Here is an 18861-nt window from a genome sequence, read left to right as displayed (position 1 = left end):
AGGCGACTGGAGCTCTATCCTGGTCTCCCGTGCGGCTGCCTGGGCCCTGTACTTGGGTCATATCTTGCTTCTTTCCCAGGCACATCACCAGGGAGCAGGATTGGAAGGGAAGCATCTGGGACTCAAACCAGTACCCATATTGGATTCTGGTAGCACAACTGGAGGACTACTCAAATAATTTTAAAAGATTCTGGGGCCTGGCGCTATGGCGTAGCAGCTAAAGTCCTCGCCTTGAACACACCGGGATCCCATATAGGCACCTGTTCTAATCCCAGCACCCCTGCTTCCCATCTAGCTCCCTGCTTGTGGCCTGGGAAAGCAGTTGAGGATGGCCCAAAGCCTTGGGATCCTGCACCCACGTGGGAGACCTGGAAGAGGATTTGAGCTCCTGCCTCTGGATCGATGAATTGATGCAGCACTGGCTGTCGCGGCCACTTGGGGAGGGAAGATATTTCTCTCTGTCTCTCCTCCTTTCTGTATATATCTGACCTTGCAATAAAAATACATAAATTGTTAATTTAAAAAAGATTCTGAAAAAAAGTAAAGCATGGTAACAACAACGTGCATCAACTTAAAGAGACTTAAGATGATTAAAATGGAAAATTTTATGTTTCATTTACCTTTAAACAATACAAATGTATAATTCCAGGAAACATTTTGAAATACACACCATGTGAATAACACCTTTTTAAGTCACTCTTATCTCCAAATTGCTGTTGGCCACTACAGATTAAGTGCTGTGGGCCCCAGGACCCTGAAAGCTTGGCCACATGGGACCCTCTCCCATCCCACGCTGGCCTCAGTAGAGATGCTCTGTGAGGCTGCTGGTCCCAGGCCTCAGGGGAGCTGAAGCCACTCTGCCCAGTCTCAGCACCCTCTGCCCTCACTTTGTTACCCACGCCTGCTCTGTGGCTTCCCCACCCACCGACGGCTTGACCCCCAGCCCCACACTCACCCGGATCTGCTCGCCCAGCCACTGGAATGCGACAAATCCTGGTTCAGTTCTGATGACAAACAGTCCAAGTGCAAATTGTAGCCCGAGGCCCCAGGACACGGCTCGCCAGGACACCTGCCCCCCAACACCAAGAGACAGGCCCTGCTGAGCTCGGTCCCTGCGGGATACACAGGGAACAGTGTGCAGGGGGTTGAGGGGTGACAGTGGAGGGTGCATCCCCACTAGGGACAGGGCCCAAGGGATGCTGCTCATGGCCATCCTACCCCTGGAATTCACAACAGGCTATACTCTGCGCAGCCACAGAGTCTGGGCAGCCACAGGCTAGTCTCCTTAAAGGCCTGTGGGAACCATGGTTGGCCCTGAGTGTACCATGTGCTCAGCTTTGGGGCATAGGCACATCTCAGCCACAGCCTCTGTCTGCCCCAGGGCTCTCTGCCATCAGATTCCCTGCACCTATGCCCTGACCCCACACTGCTACTCCCCCTCCTCAAAGCTGTCCTAGCTCCTTGGGGGCTGGGTTGCACTGTGAGGTGGGGAGGGGCAGGTATCCCACAGTGCTCAGTGGCACCTAAGCGCCTGCTGAAATGCAGAGCGCTGGGCCGTGCCTTCTTGGTTTAGGGGGTTCAGATCTAGCAAGCCCCTTGGTGCTGTGGATGGCCCCAGGGACAGGCAAGAGGCATCCTCTGGCTTCCAGGCCTGGGTGCTCAAGGAATACTCACAGCACGGTGGTGCTTTGAGCAGGCAAAGAGCACGACCACGAACACACAGCTTCCTGCAAAGGACACCAGCTGCTCAGGCCGCCGAGCGGTATCCAGACACAGCCACAGCACCAGGGCCAGGAGGGCAGCGAGGGCCAGACATCTGCAGGAGGGGGACAGTCACCCTGGCTGTCATACACACACACAGAGACACAGGGGCGCCCAGGGGCCTGAGACAAGGAGGAAAAGAGAACAGAGCCCCCACTGCGGGGCCAGGTACTGAGCAGGCTGGTCTTGTTTTGTGACCTGGGGCCTCTCTGAGTCAAGCTTCCTCACTGGTTGGATGCAGCCATGGCTGCTGGGATGATGAACAGCGGCACCTGTGAGTGCCCACCTAGGGACTCTCCCCACTGTGAGGACGTGCAGCCCAGCCTCTGACCTGGGGGAGGCAGGGCCTGTGCCAGGTCAGGCTCCAACTCCCAATGTCTAGAGGTAGGCATATCAGCCTGGTGTTTTCAGCTCCCAGGACCAGGATCTGTGCCTGACCTTGACTTTAACACAAAAACTGCTTGAATAGAAGCACATCATGCAATGATTAAAGGATCGACTCATCAGGAAGGTAGAAGTATAGTAAATGTATATGCACATAATGCATGTTTGACAAAGCTCCTGGCTATTTGAAGCAAATGCTAGTGGCTCTAAAGGGAGACATGGGTTCCAATACAACAGTGGGAGACTTCAGCACCTCACTGTTACCAGAAAAAGCTCAACAGACAACTCAGCTCATCTATGGACCAGGTGGACCTAATTGATGCCTGCAGAACATTCAATCCCAAAGCTGCAGGATGTGCATTTTTTTTCTTCGGTGCTTGGAACCTTCTCCAGGATAGGTCACACACTAGACCATAAAGCAAGTCTCAACAGATTAAAAAAAATTAAAATCATGTCATGTATCTTTCCTGAGCACAATTCCACGAAGCTGGAAATTAAAACTTAAGAAATCTTAGAAAATATGCAAAGACATGGAGACTGAACAATCTGCACAAGAAATCAAAAGAAAATTTTAAACATTCTGGTGTGAAGAGGGAAGTTTATAGCAATCAGTACCTACATTAAGGAACTGGAAAGATATCAAGTAATGATGTAGCAATGTGTCTCACTGACGTAGGAACACAAGAATAAACCCAGCCCAAGATTAGTATGAGGCAAGAAATAATTTAAATTAGAAAATAAACAAACTAGGAACAACAAAGATACCAAGAAAATCACATTAAATAACTTGAAAAATAGAAACCACATGCGTATCTTAATAGATGCAGATAAAGCACTAATTAATAAAATACATCATCTGTTTATGATATATATCATCTATATATTTAAATACACTGAGTATAGAAGGAACATTCCTCAGCATACATAAGGCAATATGTGACAAACCCACAACCTGCATCATGTTACATGAGGGGAAACTGAGAGCATTTCCACTAAGATCTGGAACCAGACCATTGTTACTCAAGAAAGTTCTGGAAGTTTTAGCCAGAAATATCAGGTAAGAAAAGGAAATCCTGGGGATACAAATTAGAAAGGAGGAAGCCAAATGATTCCTGTTTACAGATGACATGATCCTATATATGTAGGGGAACCAAAAGACTCCACTAAGGAAATATTGGGACTCTTTAAAGAGCCTGATCAAGTTGCAGGATATAAAATCAACACACAAAGCCCAACAGCCTTTGTATACACAAACAATGCCGTGGCTGAAAAAGAGCTTGTAAGGGCAGTGCCATTCATAATGGCCACAAGAAGCTTTAATGCCTTGGAATAAATTTAGTCCAGGATGCAAAGTATCTCCAAGGTGAAAACTGTAAAACATTGAAGAAAGAAATAGAAGAAAGACACACAAAAATGGAAAAAATGTCCACGTTCGAGGATCAGAAGAATCACCATCTTAAGTATGTCCACATTGCTGAAGGCGACTCACAGATTCAGTGCCATCCCAACCAAAACACCACGCATTCTCCTCAGACCCAGGAAATACAGCGTGAAGCTCCACATGGAAACAGGAGAGCCGTCATAGCTAAAGCAACCTGACATGACAACAACAAAGCCAGAGGCATCACAGTACAGACTTCAGGACACGCTGCTGGGCAGTTATCACCAAAACAGCCTGGAACTGGCAAAAAATAACATGTGGACCAAAACAACAGAGTGGAAACCCCAGAATGCATCCACACAGCTACTGCCAACTAAGGTCTGACCAATGAGCTCAGACTGATCCCAGGAGAAAGGACAGTCTCCTCCACAAATGCTGTTGGGAAAATTAGACCCTGGGTACAAAAGTGTGAAACGAGACCTCAAAAACACAAACAGCGAAAAATAAGATCTTCTACCTTACACCTTACACGAAGTGTGCTCAAAGCTAATCAGGGAGCAACATGTCAACCTGAAGCCACCACATTCCTAGAGGAAGGCGTCAGGGAAAGCCTGTGAGACATTGACGGAGAGAGGCACGGGCGAGCACAGCAAACACAAACAAATGAGATGACGTCAGCTCTGCACAGCACACCATCAGCACAGCCATGAGCACCTGTGGGTGACAAAGGGTTAACACCCAGAATGCATAAAGAGCTCAAGAAACTAAACAAGAAAGAGCTGGGATCACTAGACATCAGGGAATTACAAGTACAAGTCACAATGAGGATTCATGTCCCCGAAGTCATGTTACGGGGTGCAGCCAGTGAAATTTGGCTGGGTCCCCTATCCTCTGTCCTGAAGGTGGGTCCTAACAGCAATGGAATGTTAATTCAATCCTCAACCACTTCCCCCATGTCCTAATTTAACCAGGATAGTGGATACAGACAAGTCCAGTTTGTCTAAGCATTTCCAGCTACAAGCCCAGTTCCTGCCCATCCCAATGAGCACCAATTAACTCCTTAACTCACAACACTTAGGTATTCGCTCCTGCTCACCTGTGACTCATGAGCCCCTTTTAAAAGGCCCAGGAAGCAGGGCTCTGGGGGTTCTGGGGGCTCTGGGGGCTCTGGGGGCTCTGGGGTGCTCTGGCTCTCTGGCGCTCTGACTCTCTGGCTCTCTGGCTCTCTGGCTCTCTCACTCTCTCTCTCTTGCTCTGGCTCTGGCTCTCTCTTTCTCTCTTTCTCTTTCTTTCTGGTAAGGTGCTTCCATTACGCTAGCACTCTTGGTTGAGCCAGGACAGGTGATCCCCTGAGCATGGTCCCTGTGTACTATTTAGATAGAGCAATGGATATAATAATGTTGTTTCTGGTTTGTGTGCTGTCAAGAGTTCCAGGAGGGGTGAGGCCTAGCAGTAGTGGAATGTGGGCAGAGAAGCCAGGGAAAGCTGAATGTCTGCAGCTTTGTAAGTGTGTCCAGGTTCTTTGTAAGTGCGTCCCGGTTGTTAGAATAACTTATATTGTTGGGGAGGCTGGGACATAGGTCTTCAGCTTAATGGATGGATTTAAGGATAATGACCATTTGCTCCTTTTGGGATTATGATTGATTGGATTGCTGTATGGACTTGTGATTTGCTATTGTGCTCTGTTATCACCAAGCTCGGTTAATAAAGACTCCTTAATAAGCCTTAGACATGTCTGGTGTGATCTCGCTCGCACCCTGCAACAGTCAGAAAGGCTATCATCCCAAAATTAAAACACAATCTAATGCTGTGAGGGTTGGGGAAAGGCATTCTACTACACTGTTGGGGGGACTGTAAACTAGTTCAGCCACTGTGGAGGACAGAGAGTCCTCAGAGAGCTGAATAAAGACCCAGCCATCCTACTCCTGGGAATTTACCCTAACAAATGAAATCAGCATCTGAGAGTTATCTGTATCCTTATGCTCATTGCAGCTCAATGATATAATAATATACAAATAATTCTATAACTCAATAACAGCCTTGTTGTCAGCCACTGTCATCTCAGCTACAGCTGTCAACACCGTGGAGAAGCCACTCCCCTGACTCCTAGCCTGTGCCCCCACCAGGATACAGGCAAGAAGCCTGAGGTCCCACCACCCCCACCCTGGCTTGGCCCCCAGTTCTGACACGGAGCCCCTCACTCACCTCTGAAGCCAGAGTCTGAGGCGGGAGTGGCTGCGGAGATGAATGCGCCCCCTTAGCCTGGGCCCCAGCAGCCTCTTGAGCAGGCTATAGGCCAGGAACGCCAGGACCACACAGGTGAGCACGAACAATGCCAGGGCCCTCTGGAAGTTCAGGAGGCAGGCAATGAGCAGAAAGGCAGCATAGGCTGGTGGGAGACAGACAAGGGATCAGACAGGATGTGTGGCATGCCTGGCCCCCGCAGCCACCCTCTCCACCACCCCCACTGCTACCCTCAGTCACAGAGGGGTAAGCAAGGCTCCCCAGACTGAGCCTGTTCCCTCTGTGGCATACTCCTCACCATGTCCACATTACCACCAGTGACCCAGCGGCACACGGTGTGGGGAAGGGAATTGCAAATTGTGCAGTGCCAACTGCAGGTAAGGTGCACTGAGGCTGGATTGCAGGGCGTTGCAGGATACCAGGCCAGAACTGCGCAGGGGCCATGGGGATGGGACAGAAAAGGGAGCCGGCTCCCTGAGGAAGGGGCTGTCACGTGGCTGCCAGGGACCCCACTCTGAGACCACAACCAACACCCAGTCTCTCTCTAGGATTCTCTTTCCCCTTCTCACTTGTCAGTAGCTCAGCCGCGTCTGCTTCTGCCCCTAAGACAGACAGGAAACAGCCAAGAGCAGAGAGGGCCCCAAGCCAGGCCTTCTCGGGAAGCCCTAGCCAGGAAGAGCGACTAGGATTCCTGTTCCTGTTCCCCAACACCGTGATTGGTTCAGGGATGTGCATGTGACATGAGCTGGGCCATTCCCATGAGGAGACCACTCAGTGAATTGGACACGCTGGGGATGTCTTCACCCCAGGGACAGTCCACCTAAGCAGAGGAAGCCATGATCACAGCTGGGACAGAAAGCACAGAGAGGCCCTGAGAGAACACGGAAGTCCTCTCCAAGAGAGGGTGCATGCAGTGAAGACGCGGGAGGGCGGAGGGGACCCAGAGCACCCGAGCATGAGAAAGCCTGAGGGGATGCTCGAACCAGTCTAAAGATCATGGCATGGGGGAGAGCTGCCGCTTACAACAGCAGTACCCCCTACAGGCACTGGTTTGTGTCTTGCTGCTCCACTTCTGATCCCGCTCCCTGTGAATGCACCTGGGAAAGCAGCCAGAGATGGCCCAAGGATTTGGGTTGCTGCATGCATGTGGGAGACCTGGATGAAGCTCCTGGCTCATGGCCTCATCCTGGCCTAGCCCAAAGGGGAGTAAATCAGTAGATGGAAGACTGTATCCCCACCTTCTGGGTGTGGGTGGAGGGGGGGTGGCGTTTTTCTCCTCTTCTGCCCTCGGCCATCGGAACTCCCAGCTCTTTGGCCCTTGGACTCCAGGGCGTGCACCTGCTGTGCCCAGGTTTCTGTCGTCTCTAGTCCACACTGAGGACTGCGCCACCAGCTTCTGGCTTCTGCGACTCTGGGCTCCTTGTCATCCACTGGCAGCTGTGGACTTCCCCGCCACCCAGGCCTGAGGCTCCTCTTAACGGGGTTCCCCTCTGAACCCCCTGTTGCAGCTCCACATGCGCCCCCACTGGGCCACACCCCCTGGTGCTGTCTCCCTGAGAACCCGACCCCTGTCTTACAAAACAGGATCAGGAAGCTGCCTCTGCCTTGGTAGATAAGGCTGTGTTCAAGTTCACTGAGCAAACAAGGGCACTGCTGTCCTCTCTCCCTGCCCTCACCATGCCCGGCCACACAGTCACGGCTCCAGCTCTGGCCTAGCCCTCTGTGCCAGGGGCCTCCCTCCATCAGTGGCCTTCCTCTGCTGCTCCCTCTCAGGTTCTCCGCATATGCCTTGACTCAGTCAGATCTGGGCCAGCCTGAAGCCAGCAGCCTGGAGCTCCTTCTGGGTCTCCCCCGTGAATACAGGGGCCTCAGAACTTGGGACATCTTCTGTTGCTTTCCCTGGGCATAGCTAAGTGGACATGAAGTAGCCAGAACATGAACTGGCACTGGTGTCACAAGAAGCAGACTAAGCCACTGCACCACGATGCTGAACCCTGCAATGCCAGTCTGCCTGTGCCCTACATCCGGGGACTTCCCTGTCTGTGAACCAGTGACCAACACTGCCCAGTCCCATGGTTGGGGGATGAAGGGGGTGCTTCATCACCCACGCCACACTGAGCAGGAGCCTGGGCCTTGCCCATGTACCTGCCTGTCACCCTTACCTCTGCCCTGTACCTTCACCTCCCACTCTCTCTCCTCTGCCCTGCCTGCCTTTTCCAAGTCCCCATGCTCCAGTGAGGATGCCCCTACCCACTTCCCATCTGACAGCCTGTGAGAGACGCCCAGCTCCACTTTCAATTCCAGCTTCCTACAACCTGCGCCCTGCGAGGCAGAGCTGAGGGTCCAAGTGGTTAGGTGCCTGCCACTACGCTGGACACTTGGATGGGCTCCAGGCTCCCAGCTTCTGCCCGCCACCCTTCTAGTTGAGGCAGGCATCGGGGACTGAGCCAGTAGCTGGAAGATCTCTCTCTCAAATGTAAACAAGTACAATCAGAGAACCCCTTCTTCAGCGCTCTAGCTGTAGAGGTAAAAGCCAAGCCCCCGAGCACCCCACATCTCCTGCCACCTCTGATCCCAGGCTTCTTCCTGTCCCAGTCTTGTGCTCTGGCACTGGCCTTGTCTGGAACTTTACCCTCCAGCAATGTCATGTCAACTGAAACTCACACCCTGTAGTTTCTCATCTTTACTCTGGGACTCCTCTGCATGGGAAGAGTGAGGGGCCTTCCCCATGCTCCTCCTTTTTCTCCTCCTGGTCAAACTCCTGCTCAATGTGTGTGTCTCAAAGGCCACCCCCTCCAGTAAGTCCTCCCTGATGACCACTCCACCTCACATATGCCTCTCGGATGCTCCCAACTGGCTGGCCGCCTTGTTGTGAATGCTTGGCCCTCTGCCCTTGCTGAAGAGGGATTGCCTTGGGAATAGGATGCAGTCTGGGCTCATGGATGCCCAGCACCACCTGGCCTGACCAAATGGTCCTAAGGTGGAGGCCTGCAGACCTGTGCTGAGCCCTCATGTGTGGAAATGAGCCTGCCTGGGGCGTGGCTGGCTGGGCCAGGTGATGACGCCCTAAAGGGGCTGGTCCACACTCACCTGTACAGAGCAGGCCCACCAGGATCCAGCGGAACACCTGTGCGTGCTGCCGGCAGAAGTGGGTGGCTCTCAACGCTGGCCGCTGCAGGCTCTTCCTGGGAGTGGGCAGGGAAGAGGGAACGGTCAGCAGAGCCCAGTGGCCCCAGCCCCCAGCCCCCAGCCCCCAGGACAGTGGGCAGTCCAGGAATGTTCAGTGCCTGGAACTTCTCCTAGATGGACTGGAGTAGAAGGCATGGGGGAGGTGGGGAGAGGGTTCTGGCTGGCCTAGACCCCCTGATGGGGTTCCCTATGGAATTTCATTCTGTTTCCTTAAAAGCAATAGAACCCCACCCTGGCCCACCTGGGAGGGAGGCAAAAGAAAGCCTGGACCATCTGCCCAGACTGGATGGGTAACACTCTTGCAGCCCTTTCTCCAGCAGACGTTCACAGAGCCCCCCACATCTGTCAGGAACCAGTCCCTCTCACACCCCGTGCTCAAGGTGACCCCGCAGTACCCACCATCGGGATTGGGGCTCTGGCCCTGCCCCGTTCCAGTCGCTGCTACCGTCCTTAGCGTGGTCCAGGCTGCTGCCAGGGAGCTGGCCTTCCTCCTAGAAGCACCAGGAGCCGTCAGGGCCACCTCCGTCCACAGAGGTGACATGAGGGGCCGCCCTGGGCCCCACAGACACCTGCCATGTGGGTGGGCGGGATTTGACACTGAAGTCCCTAGTGCCCCAGTTCTGCAGCCCCTGTCTTGGGCACCTGCTATGTGCAGGGCTCAGCCTGGCCTGGGACACACCAGGGACCCTGTCGGGTTGGGGGGCCCCTGAGGATGGTCCCGACTGGGTGTCTCGCGCAGTCGGAGGGTGCACAGCCCGCTGAAGCGGCTCCTGCTGATGCGCGGTTAACCCTGAGACCCCTCTGCACTCCACCACCTTTTGGACACCGTCCCTGTCTTTGCAGACTTGGACAGGGCCTGTGAGCACACAGTGGGTCCTCGGCAAGCGAGGGGCTGCGTTGTGCTGAGGAAGAGGAGGAGCCAGGTGGAGCGCCAAGCCCCCCCAACCCAGGAGGCCGCGGGGATGCGGGAGGGGTCAGACCAGGTTCTCCAGGAAGTCCGCCGCCATGTTGTCCAGGCCGTGGGCCTCGGGCGGGGCAGAGTTGGCCTCTGCGTGCCAGGGCATGCCGTCCTCCGGGGGCCAGGCCGTTCAGCTGCAAGACAAAGCAGGGTTGCCATGAATCAAGAGGACGGGACAGACAGGGACACAGGTGAGAGAGAGGGAGAAAGAGAAAGAGAGTGATAGAGCGAGCGGGCGAGCGAGCGCTGGGCAGGCCGGGGTGGGCAAATGCCTGACACTATCACTGAGCACCTGGGTGCCATCTAGAGCTCACCCCAGCTTGCGGAGCAGGCACCTCCTCCTGCCCATGGATTTTGCTTTTTTTTTTTTTTTTTTTTTTTTTTACTTGAAAGATCAGAGAGAGAGAAAGAGAATGAGCTACCATCTGCTGGTTCACTCCCCAAATGCCTGCAACAGACAGGGCTGGGCCATGGTCAAAGCCAGGAGCCAGGCACTGGACCCTCTCCAACCCACAGCTCTGCAACCCCTGAGTCCACCACACTGCCCACCAAGGTCTGTGCCAGCAGGAAGCTGGGTCAGGAGCCGGAGTGGGGACTTGAACTCAGGGGCTATAATTGAGGCTTCTCGGATAATTAAATGCTGGAGAGATGGACAGATGTTCTTTTAAGCTCATGAAAAATAGAATTAAAGAATGTGCTTGTTTTGGTTCAAAAATATATTTTTCAAAGATGTATTTATTTCTTCTTTAACATTATTTATTATTTAACATCAGCGAGGGAGACGTATACACACACACACACACACACACACACACACACAAAGAGCGAGAGAGAATGTTCTACCTGCTGATTCACTCCCCAAATGGCTGCAATGACCAGTGCTAAGCTAGACTGAAGCCAGGAGCATCTCCCACGTGGTTGCAGGGGACCCGTCCTCTCCTGCTTTCCCAGGCACATAGTAAGGAGCTGGATTGGAAATGGAGTAGCTGAAATTCAAATTGGCACCCATATGCTATGCTGGTGCCGCTGTACCCACTATGCCATGGTGCCAGATCCTAGTTTCAAAACTTTTTAAGTCCATGCATATGATAAGCCTCGAAAAAGTTCATGAAACTGTGTGTTTTGAAACAGCTATGCATAGATTTCCTTTTTTTTAACCGGAAGAAGTTTCTTTGGGTTCCCCATCCTTGGTCCTGGAAGCGCCCTCATCTCACCCCTTCATTGCTGAAGCTGTCTACTCCTAAGCCTCAGCTCACCCCTAAAGCAGGGTCTGAGGAGCTCCTGGCTCCCTACTCCCATTCCTGTTATTCTCTCCAAGTGTCCTCTGATCCTATCCAAAGGCCAGCCTGCTCAAGCAGACATCCTCCCTTCCACCCCCCCCCCCACAGATACATGTACACATACAAATACACACAGAGAATGGAGCATGCACCCACAGGCAGGGCCAGGCTATCTGCACACACACACACACACACACACACACACACACACACGTGGAGCATGCACCCACAGGCCAGGCCAGGCCAGGCTACACACACAGCTGCCAAGCCAGGGGCAGCATCCGGTTCCTACTCACCTCTGTCGTGCACAGGAGTCCCTGGAGACTGACAGATCACAGGTGTTTTCTTCTTGGACTGGGGGGCCTGCCTCCTGATGTGTAAACTTATCTCCTTGTTTCAGTGGAAATGCTTGGGGCAGAGTCCACAGCTGGAGTAGGCCGGGCCTCCCGCATGCTTCATCCAGCTGTGTCAGGGCCCCGCCTGGCACAGGGACCCCACCCTCTCTCAGAGTTGTGGGAGAGCATGCCTGCTGTGGCTACTGCCTTTCCTGTCCCAGACCTTCCTCTGTCTTCCCACCGCCAGTTCCTCTCCTTAGGAAGCCACCTTGTGACCTGCCCCCTCCACCTGCCACCTTTGCTCTTTCTCTCTCATTCTGCACCTTTGCCCTCCCTCTGTTGGGTCAGTGCCGATTGTAACAGAGGCTGCCTCAGCGATGCTGGAAGAGGAGGGTGGCCAGGCTTGTCAACCATAGCCCAAGTGTTTCCGGCAATGATCCAGTCACAGAAATAAAACCCCATCCCGTCGTTCCCCCACCCCTCCATCCCACTCCTCTCTCTGTTCTGTACTGTTGATGAGAAAGCCACAGTGAGCAAAGTCAAGCCACAGGTGCCTTCGTCACTCACTCCTCCCACTAAACATTAATCTACCCTGGTGGTGGGCAGCAACTCTTCAATAATTAACTCTCACACTGAGGGCAGAATCCTTACAATCCCCTCAGGACTTCCTGGTGAGACAACGTGACAGGCAGGGGTATGTGCAGAGAGAGTGCAGCCGATGACAAGGTCAAGGGACGTTCTCTTGGAAGGCACCCCGCCTTCCCATCTGCCGTCTTTCTGATCACCAAAGCCAAGGGTGGCTCACACCATCTCACCTCCCAAAGGCAACAGAGGTGTGTGTGCCAGCCTGTAACTTGAACTTGAGCAACACCTGTCAGCCTCATTGAGCCAGACACCACTTCTCTCCCTCACCCCCCGAGTCTGGGTATGGTTGGGGTGGGCACACCAGGAGGTACAACCCACCCAACAGTAGCTGATCATCACCTGCAAACAAGGGTGTGATGGGCTGGGTGTCTTGGGCGGAACCCTGACAGCCCCTTCTGCTCTCAGCTAGGCTGGGCCCTGCTGCTCCCTGGACTGTGACAAGGGACAAGGAAGCCCAACACACACAGTCCAGCTCCAGCAGGCTAGCAGAGGTGCCCGCCGCCTCCCACCCCAGTGCGCAGCTGTCCTGCCACAGGGCTCCTCCACTCCCAGCCAGGAGGCCCCTACTTATTCCCATCATGGGGGGTGGCCAGCAGGGATCCTGGCCCCAGGAGCTAAAGTCTTTGTACTTTTCAGATGGAAGCTGGCTAGATCCAGGGGGCTGCATGGTGGGGGATGGAGAAGGCTGGCTCCTCGGGAAAGGCCCACCAATCTGGGCCTTTCCCTGGAGCGGGGTGGGGGGCTCTGACTTCTGATAAAAGGCCCCAGATGAGCCAGTGTGGGGCTGGGTCTGGTACAGTGTAAGGAAAATCTCAGGGCCCTGGCTTGGAGGCTAACGCCAGGTCAGCCTTTGTACCTGATGCAGTAAAGAGCCAGTGATGGGGGAGGGAGGTGTCATGTCCCAGTGAAGTGTCCACAAGGTTAGGGCAGAGGCTGGGAGCTGCACCAAGTGCAGTCCATGGTCAAGGTGCTGGGGTGGGGCGGCAGCAGCAGCAGGGCTCACTGGTGGCTTCTGAGGGCACTGGGGCTCCCAGGGAGCTGGCAGAAGAGTGAGGACACACAGTCCGTGGGCTTGTGGTGAGGTGGAGTCTGCCCTGCAAGCAGGACCCATCTCTAGCTACAGGCTGGAGCAAATGAGGGCTATGGGTTTTTTGCCTGAACCCCTCTCTATCCCATCCCAGCCCCACTCCCATGCAGGAATGTGTTTCCTGTGAGTGGACTCTGGGGGGTTCTATTGAAATTCCTCTAATCATTTTTGGGAGGTTAAAAATCTTTAATAATAATGGTCACATATTCTTTGCATAGAACTGTCATCAGTTTCTAGAAGGCTCATGCACCTCTATTAGGTCTTGCTCTGCTGTGTTACTTCTTCAGTTTGTTCGTTTCTGTTTTGTTCAGGTCTTCTTGTGAAACTGTAACCTTTTCTTCTCCCTCTGTCAACACACGGATTCCCTTGCTCTTTGGAGGCACAGAGTTGTGATACCCTCTAATCTCTGTGTGGAGTTCATCTTCCACTTTGTCTGGATTGGCCATACGAGGCAACTTCCTGTCGGGTGCTTTCCAAGTGATACTAGCATTAGCAAGTGATACTAGCTTTCTCTCTAATATGAGAACTTTATTACTGTTAGTTATTTAAAGATTGGGAGAGTGAGTTTTAGTTCATAGGATATTATGATATTATTATATTATTACGCGCAGCTAATTCCCCCAACCTGGTTCTTTACCGTGAGCTGAAATCACCAGACGCAATGAGGTATCTTAGGTTTATTCCAATGGGGAAGGAACTGGGTAGAGGTGGTGAAGATCAGGAAAGAAGGGGAGAGGAGAGAGCAAAGAAGAGCAGGCAAAGGAAAGAGGAGAGAGAGGAGAGAGGAGAGATAAGAGAGACCAGAGAGCGAGCCGCACCTGGGGGGAACTTTTTGTCAGCCAGGTGTAGGGGGCGGGGATTGGGAGGGATTGAGGCCAGGCCCCCAGGGGATTGGTGCCTGCAGGTGAATGCCTAGGGATGATTGGCGAGTAGGCGGAGTTGGGGAAGGGGCTGAAAGATTGGGGTGGGATTCTCAGGTGGAATGACAGGTTACATCCGATTGGTGGATAGCTAGGCCGGTGGGAATTTCGTGAGCTGTGAGGAAGAAGGAATGGCGCCGGGTCCAGGGAAAGATATTGGAATAACTCCTTACAATTACTTGAGCTAATACATATTTTTAAAAACTTGGTTTTTTTTTTTAAACAAGCTGTAAGTTCAAGTTGACAGATTAAATCAAGTGGAGAAATTAAAATTGATTTCTTCAACCTGAGGGCCCAGTGTGGTGGCTTAGTGGCTGAAGTCCTTGCCTTGCACACGCTGGGATCCCATACGGGTACCTGGCTGCTTCCCTTCCTTTCTGGTTCCTTGCTTGTGACCTGGGAAAGCAGTAGAGGATGGCCCAAAGCCTGGGACCCTGCACCCACGTGGGAGACAGAAAGGAAGGTTCTGGCTCCTGGCTCCGGATCAGCTCAGCTCTGGCTCTCCTTCTCTCTGTAAATCTGACTTTCCAACAAAAATGAATAAATCGGGCCCGGCATAATACTATAGTGGTTAAAGTTCTCACCTTGCACATGCCAGGATCCCATTTGGTCGCCAATTCTAATCCCAGAGGCCCTGGTTCCCATTCAGCTCCCTGCTTTTGGCCTGGGAAAGCAGTTGAGGACGGCCCAAAGCCTTGGGACCCTACACCCGCATGGGAGACCTGGAAGAGCTCCTGGCTTCGGATTGGCTCAGCTCCAGCCGACGCGTTCACTTGGGGAGTGAACCATCGGACGGAAGGTCTTCCTGTCTCTTCTCCTCTCTGTATGTCTGACTTTCCAATAAAAATAAATAAATCTTAAAAAAGTATACATCTTAAAAAGATTTCAACCTGAATATTATAACACAATTAGATAAGCCTTAAAAGGTTTGCTAAGCAAAAACAAAACAAAAAAAACACATTTCTAATGACCCCAAAAAGGACACCTTTATGTAAAAATAAGCTGCAGAAATGATGTAAATTAATGTATTAGTCTGATTAAGTGGGGAAAAAATTAGCCCTGTGAGGTTAGGTGATAAAAAAAAATAATAAATTAGTCTATTAGTCTGGTTAAGTGGAAAAAATAATAAATAAGCAAGTAGTTAAATTTTTCAGCTCAAATCTTGTGTTCTGAGTTGGATTTCAGGTTCGTTTCTTCTCTGTGGATGACTAAGTCAGACACTGGTGGGGATGCGAAGCCGGCTTCACTTGTCATCAGGAGCGGCTGGGTTTGTAGCAGTGGGCCCTGCTCTTGTGGTTTTGGGTTTAGGGCTCTCTGGGCAGCTGTGTGGGGAGCACCAGAGAGCCTGCTGCTGGCCTTGGGTGCCTCTCCTTGGTCTTCCTTGTCTGCTTTGTCGCTGTCCTCTTCAGGCAGGCTGGCTGTGGAGACGAGAAGTCCTATAACACTGACACACTGTTTGTCCTGCACACCAGCTGTGCTCGCGTGCAGCCTGGCTGTCAGTACCTTCCATCTCTTGGTCCTGCACTGGATCACAGGTAGCAGGGCAGGAGCCTTCAGTTGCTTTGGGACCATCCAGGTTGGGCCTGGCCTTGAGCAGTGCTGTCTGACTGCTGGGAATGGTGCTGAGGAGCCCTCCGCGCGGGTAGTGCCAGTCACAGCCCCGCTCTGCCACATAATTGCTGCCCTGTGCTGCACCTCCACCAGGTTCTATGACATTCGTGGCCTCCACCACACTGAACTCCACAGTCTCGCTGTTTCCCACACTACTGGCACTTCCTGGGAGTACTTCCTTTCTTAATGGCAAACTGGTGGACAAAATGTCTTCCTTACTGTTGTGTTGACTGATGAAGCCATTATCAGGTGTTCCACATTGACCCATTTCACAGGCCCCAGAACCTTGGTCACAACAACCTTCTTGTCCCCGCTGGCCTGGGCCAGCCCAGTGAGGTCGGTGCCCATAGCAGAGGACTTGGCCTGGTGGGCACCTGCTAGGGCTCAGTCTTGCTGCTCATGGGGACAGTGATGGTGGTCTTTGTTTCCTTAGCTGCTGTAACTGTGATCTCATTTTCCTCTGTTAGCTGATATCCATTTATAGAGTTAATGTTTTGTCTAACTTTCTGATTACTTCAAACTTCTGTTCTCCTTTCTTTTCAAAACTTGTCCTCTAGAATATATAACTGATCATTTTGGCTTTTAGGAAAATCCCTTTTCCTTTCACCAATTTCTGTACAACATTTTATTTCTTCTTGAATTCCTTCATTTTTGGACTACTGCTCTCAAGATTTGTAGTCTCAGTGATGGCGTAGATGGTCTCTAATTCTCCTCCTGGGGGAGCCTAACGGTTGTGTCTCTGTATCTTTTGTCACCCATGTTGTTTCTAGCCTTCCCACCTTTTCTTGGAGGAATCTAAGAGTCTCACTCAGTCGTCTGTGATTGATCTCATATTGGAAGACTCTAGAAAAGCTTTGAGCTGGCATAAGAGATCTTATATCACAGGAGAAAATCGCCCAAGAATTTCCAGGACTTGGACAAATTCTTTCCCAAATTTTCTTGTTCTGTTCTTGTCTTTGTCATTTGAGGCCACGTCAGCATTGTCTGATTCTTGGCTAACCTTGTCTGTCAAATATGAACTAGGCATAAATGTGTCCAAATTCATTCTTATTGGGGACTCCAGTGCTTGCAAGTGGATTAACCAACTGAGCCATCACGCCAGGACCGCAATTTCTTTATCTTTCTTCTATTGCGGGCAGTGAGACCTGTTTATTGTCTTTTTATAAAAGCTTAGGAGAAATTCCCAGAAATAGAATGAATCAAAAGATAATACACCTTTTGTGTTGTTTTTTTTTAAGGTGCTTTTTATTTGAAAGGCAGATTTTAGAGAGGAGAGGCAGAAATCTTCCATCTGCTGTTTCACTCCCCAAATCTGTGCAGAGGGTGAAGCTGCAAGCCAGGGGTGTCTTCCAAGTCTCCCATGTTCCATCATCACTCTTTTAACAGGCCACAAGCAGGGAGCTAAATGGGTAGTGGAGCAACCAGGACTCGAACTGGCAGAACAGGAGCCAAGAATTGAACCTAAGCTCTCTAGTCTTACAGTGAAGCCTGATGCCCACCCCTATGCTGTGCTTTTATGGCTGTTTCAGTTTCCTCCTGCTCATGAAGACACCAGGCCCAGCGCACAGGGTCCCATGGGCAACCACCTCCTGGCCCCCTGCCTACTGACTCTCTTGACTGTGTCTATAGGCCCCAGAGCTTTGACAGACCTGCCCTCTGCTGGTTTCAGTGTGCCATAATCTTGGCACAACAGCCAAACCACCAAGACCATGTTCCTTGGCACAGAACCTGTGGTTGAGAAGCGCTGAGCCATGTCCAGGTCCGGAGCTTCTGCCCCCATGTTACCCTGCCCAGGACGCTCTCCCCCAGCCCTTTTCTGTTCTTAGCTCAGATCTCAAGTTCTGAAGATTCTTGGACTGAATCAGAGTTCACCCATTGGGTACTGCAGCTAAGCCAGAAGGGCCTCAGTGAGCATGTGCCCTGCTCTGATAGGAGCTGCTGAGATGAAACCAAAGGACCAATGGGGTGCTGGCCTGCCCTGATGGACATAGCTTGGGAACCAGACTGCGCTGTGTCTGCCACCCACGGGTGCCCAGAAATGGAACTGGCCACAGAGCCTCTCAGGAACTAGCGATAGAGAGACCACAGCTGAAGCACTGGTCAACTACCAAGTGAAGGCGGGATCCTTAACTGGCAAAGCCTGGACAAGAATGGGGTTGAGCCCTTAGATTCCTATTGCGAACCTTCCTGGGGAATCCCCCTGAGGGAACCTACCCACGGCACACCCAGTGGCCTACTCGGGATGGGTGCTTTAGAGGCCTGCCTTCCTTACGGCCACATGGTTGCTCCCTGCCGGGGCTAGGGGTGGACAACTCATCCAACTGTGTGACCTGCTTGCTCCCTCTCCCTCAGTGCTTCCTCCTAAAAAACTGTGCACGCCCATGCTCTTGGGAGAGAGAGGGGAAACAGGGATTTGTTTTGAATGTTCCAGAAAATGTTTTTCTGGATTGGCCTTGCACCACCTTGCACCCATGGGTTCCTCAGATGTGTGAGCAGCAGGGTGCTGGGACCCAGTACCTGCAGCTGCATACTCACCATTGAGAACAAGCCAATGTGCACACTGAATGTGTGCACACGTGCCCTATCACGCCCTGAACAAGACAGAACAGCTACTCCTGAGGCATAAAACTGCCTAGAGAGGGCTGAATGTTCACAGGGGGTCACACGTGGGTCCCACATAGTTACACCATCTCATATACATGACATGAGCATGGTAACCTGAAAGGATGGCAATGCGGGACCCCAAGAGCTTGGAAGGGCGGATGTGCAGGTTGCCCCATCCGGTCAGGAGTCCTGAACACTGGCTTGGCAGGTGCTCGTGTCTCTGCAATACCTTAAGATGCTGGGGCCAGCCTGCAGCAGGCTGTATAAGCCCCCAAGTGGCAGCAGATACATGGCTTTGTCCTCCAGGGTTGGGGGGATAGATGTCCTATCACTGCTCCTTGCTGCCCTCTGACCCCAAAGGTTTGGGATCAGGGTGATGTCCCTGGGGGGTGAGAACCCCAAAGGAGAAACAGGTCCTCCTCACATAGATGCAGTGACAGCTCATCTGACTTGGCAACCACC

The 18861-nt window shown here is 52.3% G+C and overlaps 1 protein-coding gene across 3 annotated transcripts in view; it reads right to left on the bottom strand.

The window, feature by feature from the left end:
* Window positions 1-10075, bottom strand: part of SLC28A1 (solute carrier family 28 member 1) — a 53332-nt gene extending 43257 nt beyond the window's left edge. For all 3 annotated transcript variants that reach the window (XM_058665515.1, XM_058665516.1, XM_058665517.1), the window contains exons 1-6: window positions 9940-10075; window positions 9359-9450; window positions 8861-8955; window positions 5732-5915; window positions 1675-1816; window positions 956-1069 (exon numbers count right to left, since the gene is read on the bottom strand). In XM_058665515.1, the coding sequence (XP_058521498.1) occupies window positions 956-1069; window positions 1675-1816; window positions 5732-5915; window positions 8861-8955; window positions 9359-9450; window positions 9940-10023 (711 nt within the window). In that variant the 5' untranslated portion in view covers window positions 10024-10075. The remainder of the gene's footprint in view (window positions 1-955; window positions 1070-1674; window positions 1817-5731; window positions 5916-8860; window positions 8956-9358; window positions 9451-9939) is intronic.
* Window positions 10076-18861: the final 8786 nt, after the last annotated feature.

The sequence above is a fragment of the Ochotona princeps genome, chromosome 6 (genome assembly GCF_030435755.1).
Source record: "Ochotona princeps isolate mOchPri1 chromosome 6, mOchPri1.hap1, whole genome shotgun sequence".
Taxonomy (NCBI): Eukaryota; Metazoa; Chordata; class Mammalia; order Lagomorpha; family Ochotonidae; genus Ochotona; species Ochotona princeps.
Note: the sequence above shows the minus strand (reverse complement) of the source record. Positions and strands in the feature narration are given on the sequence as shown.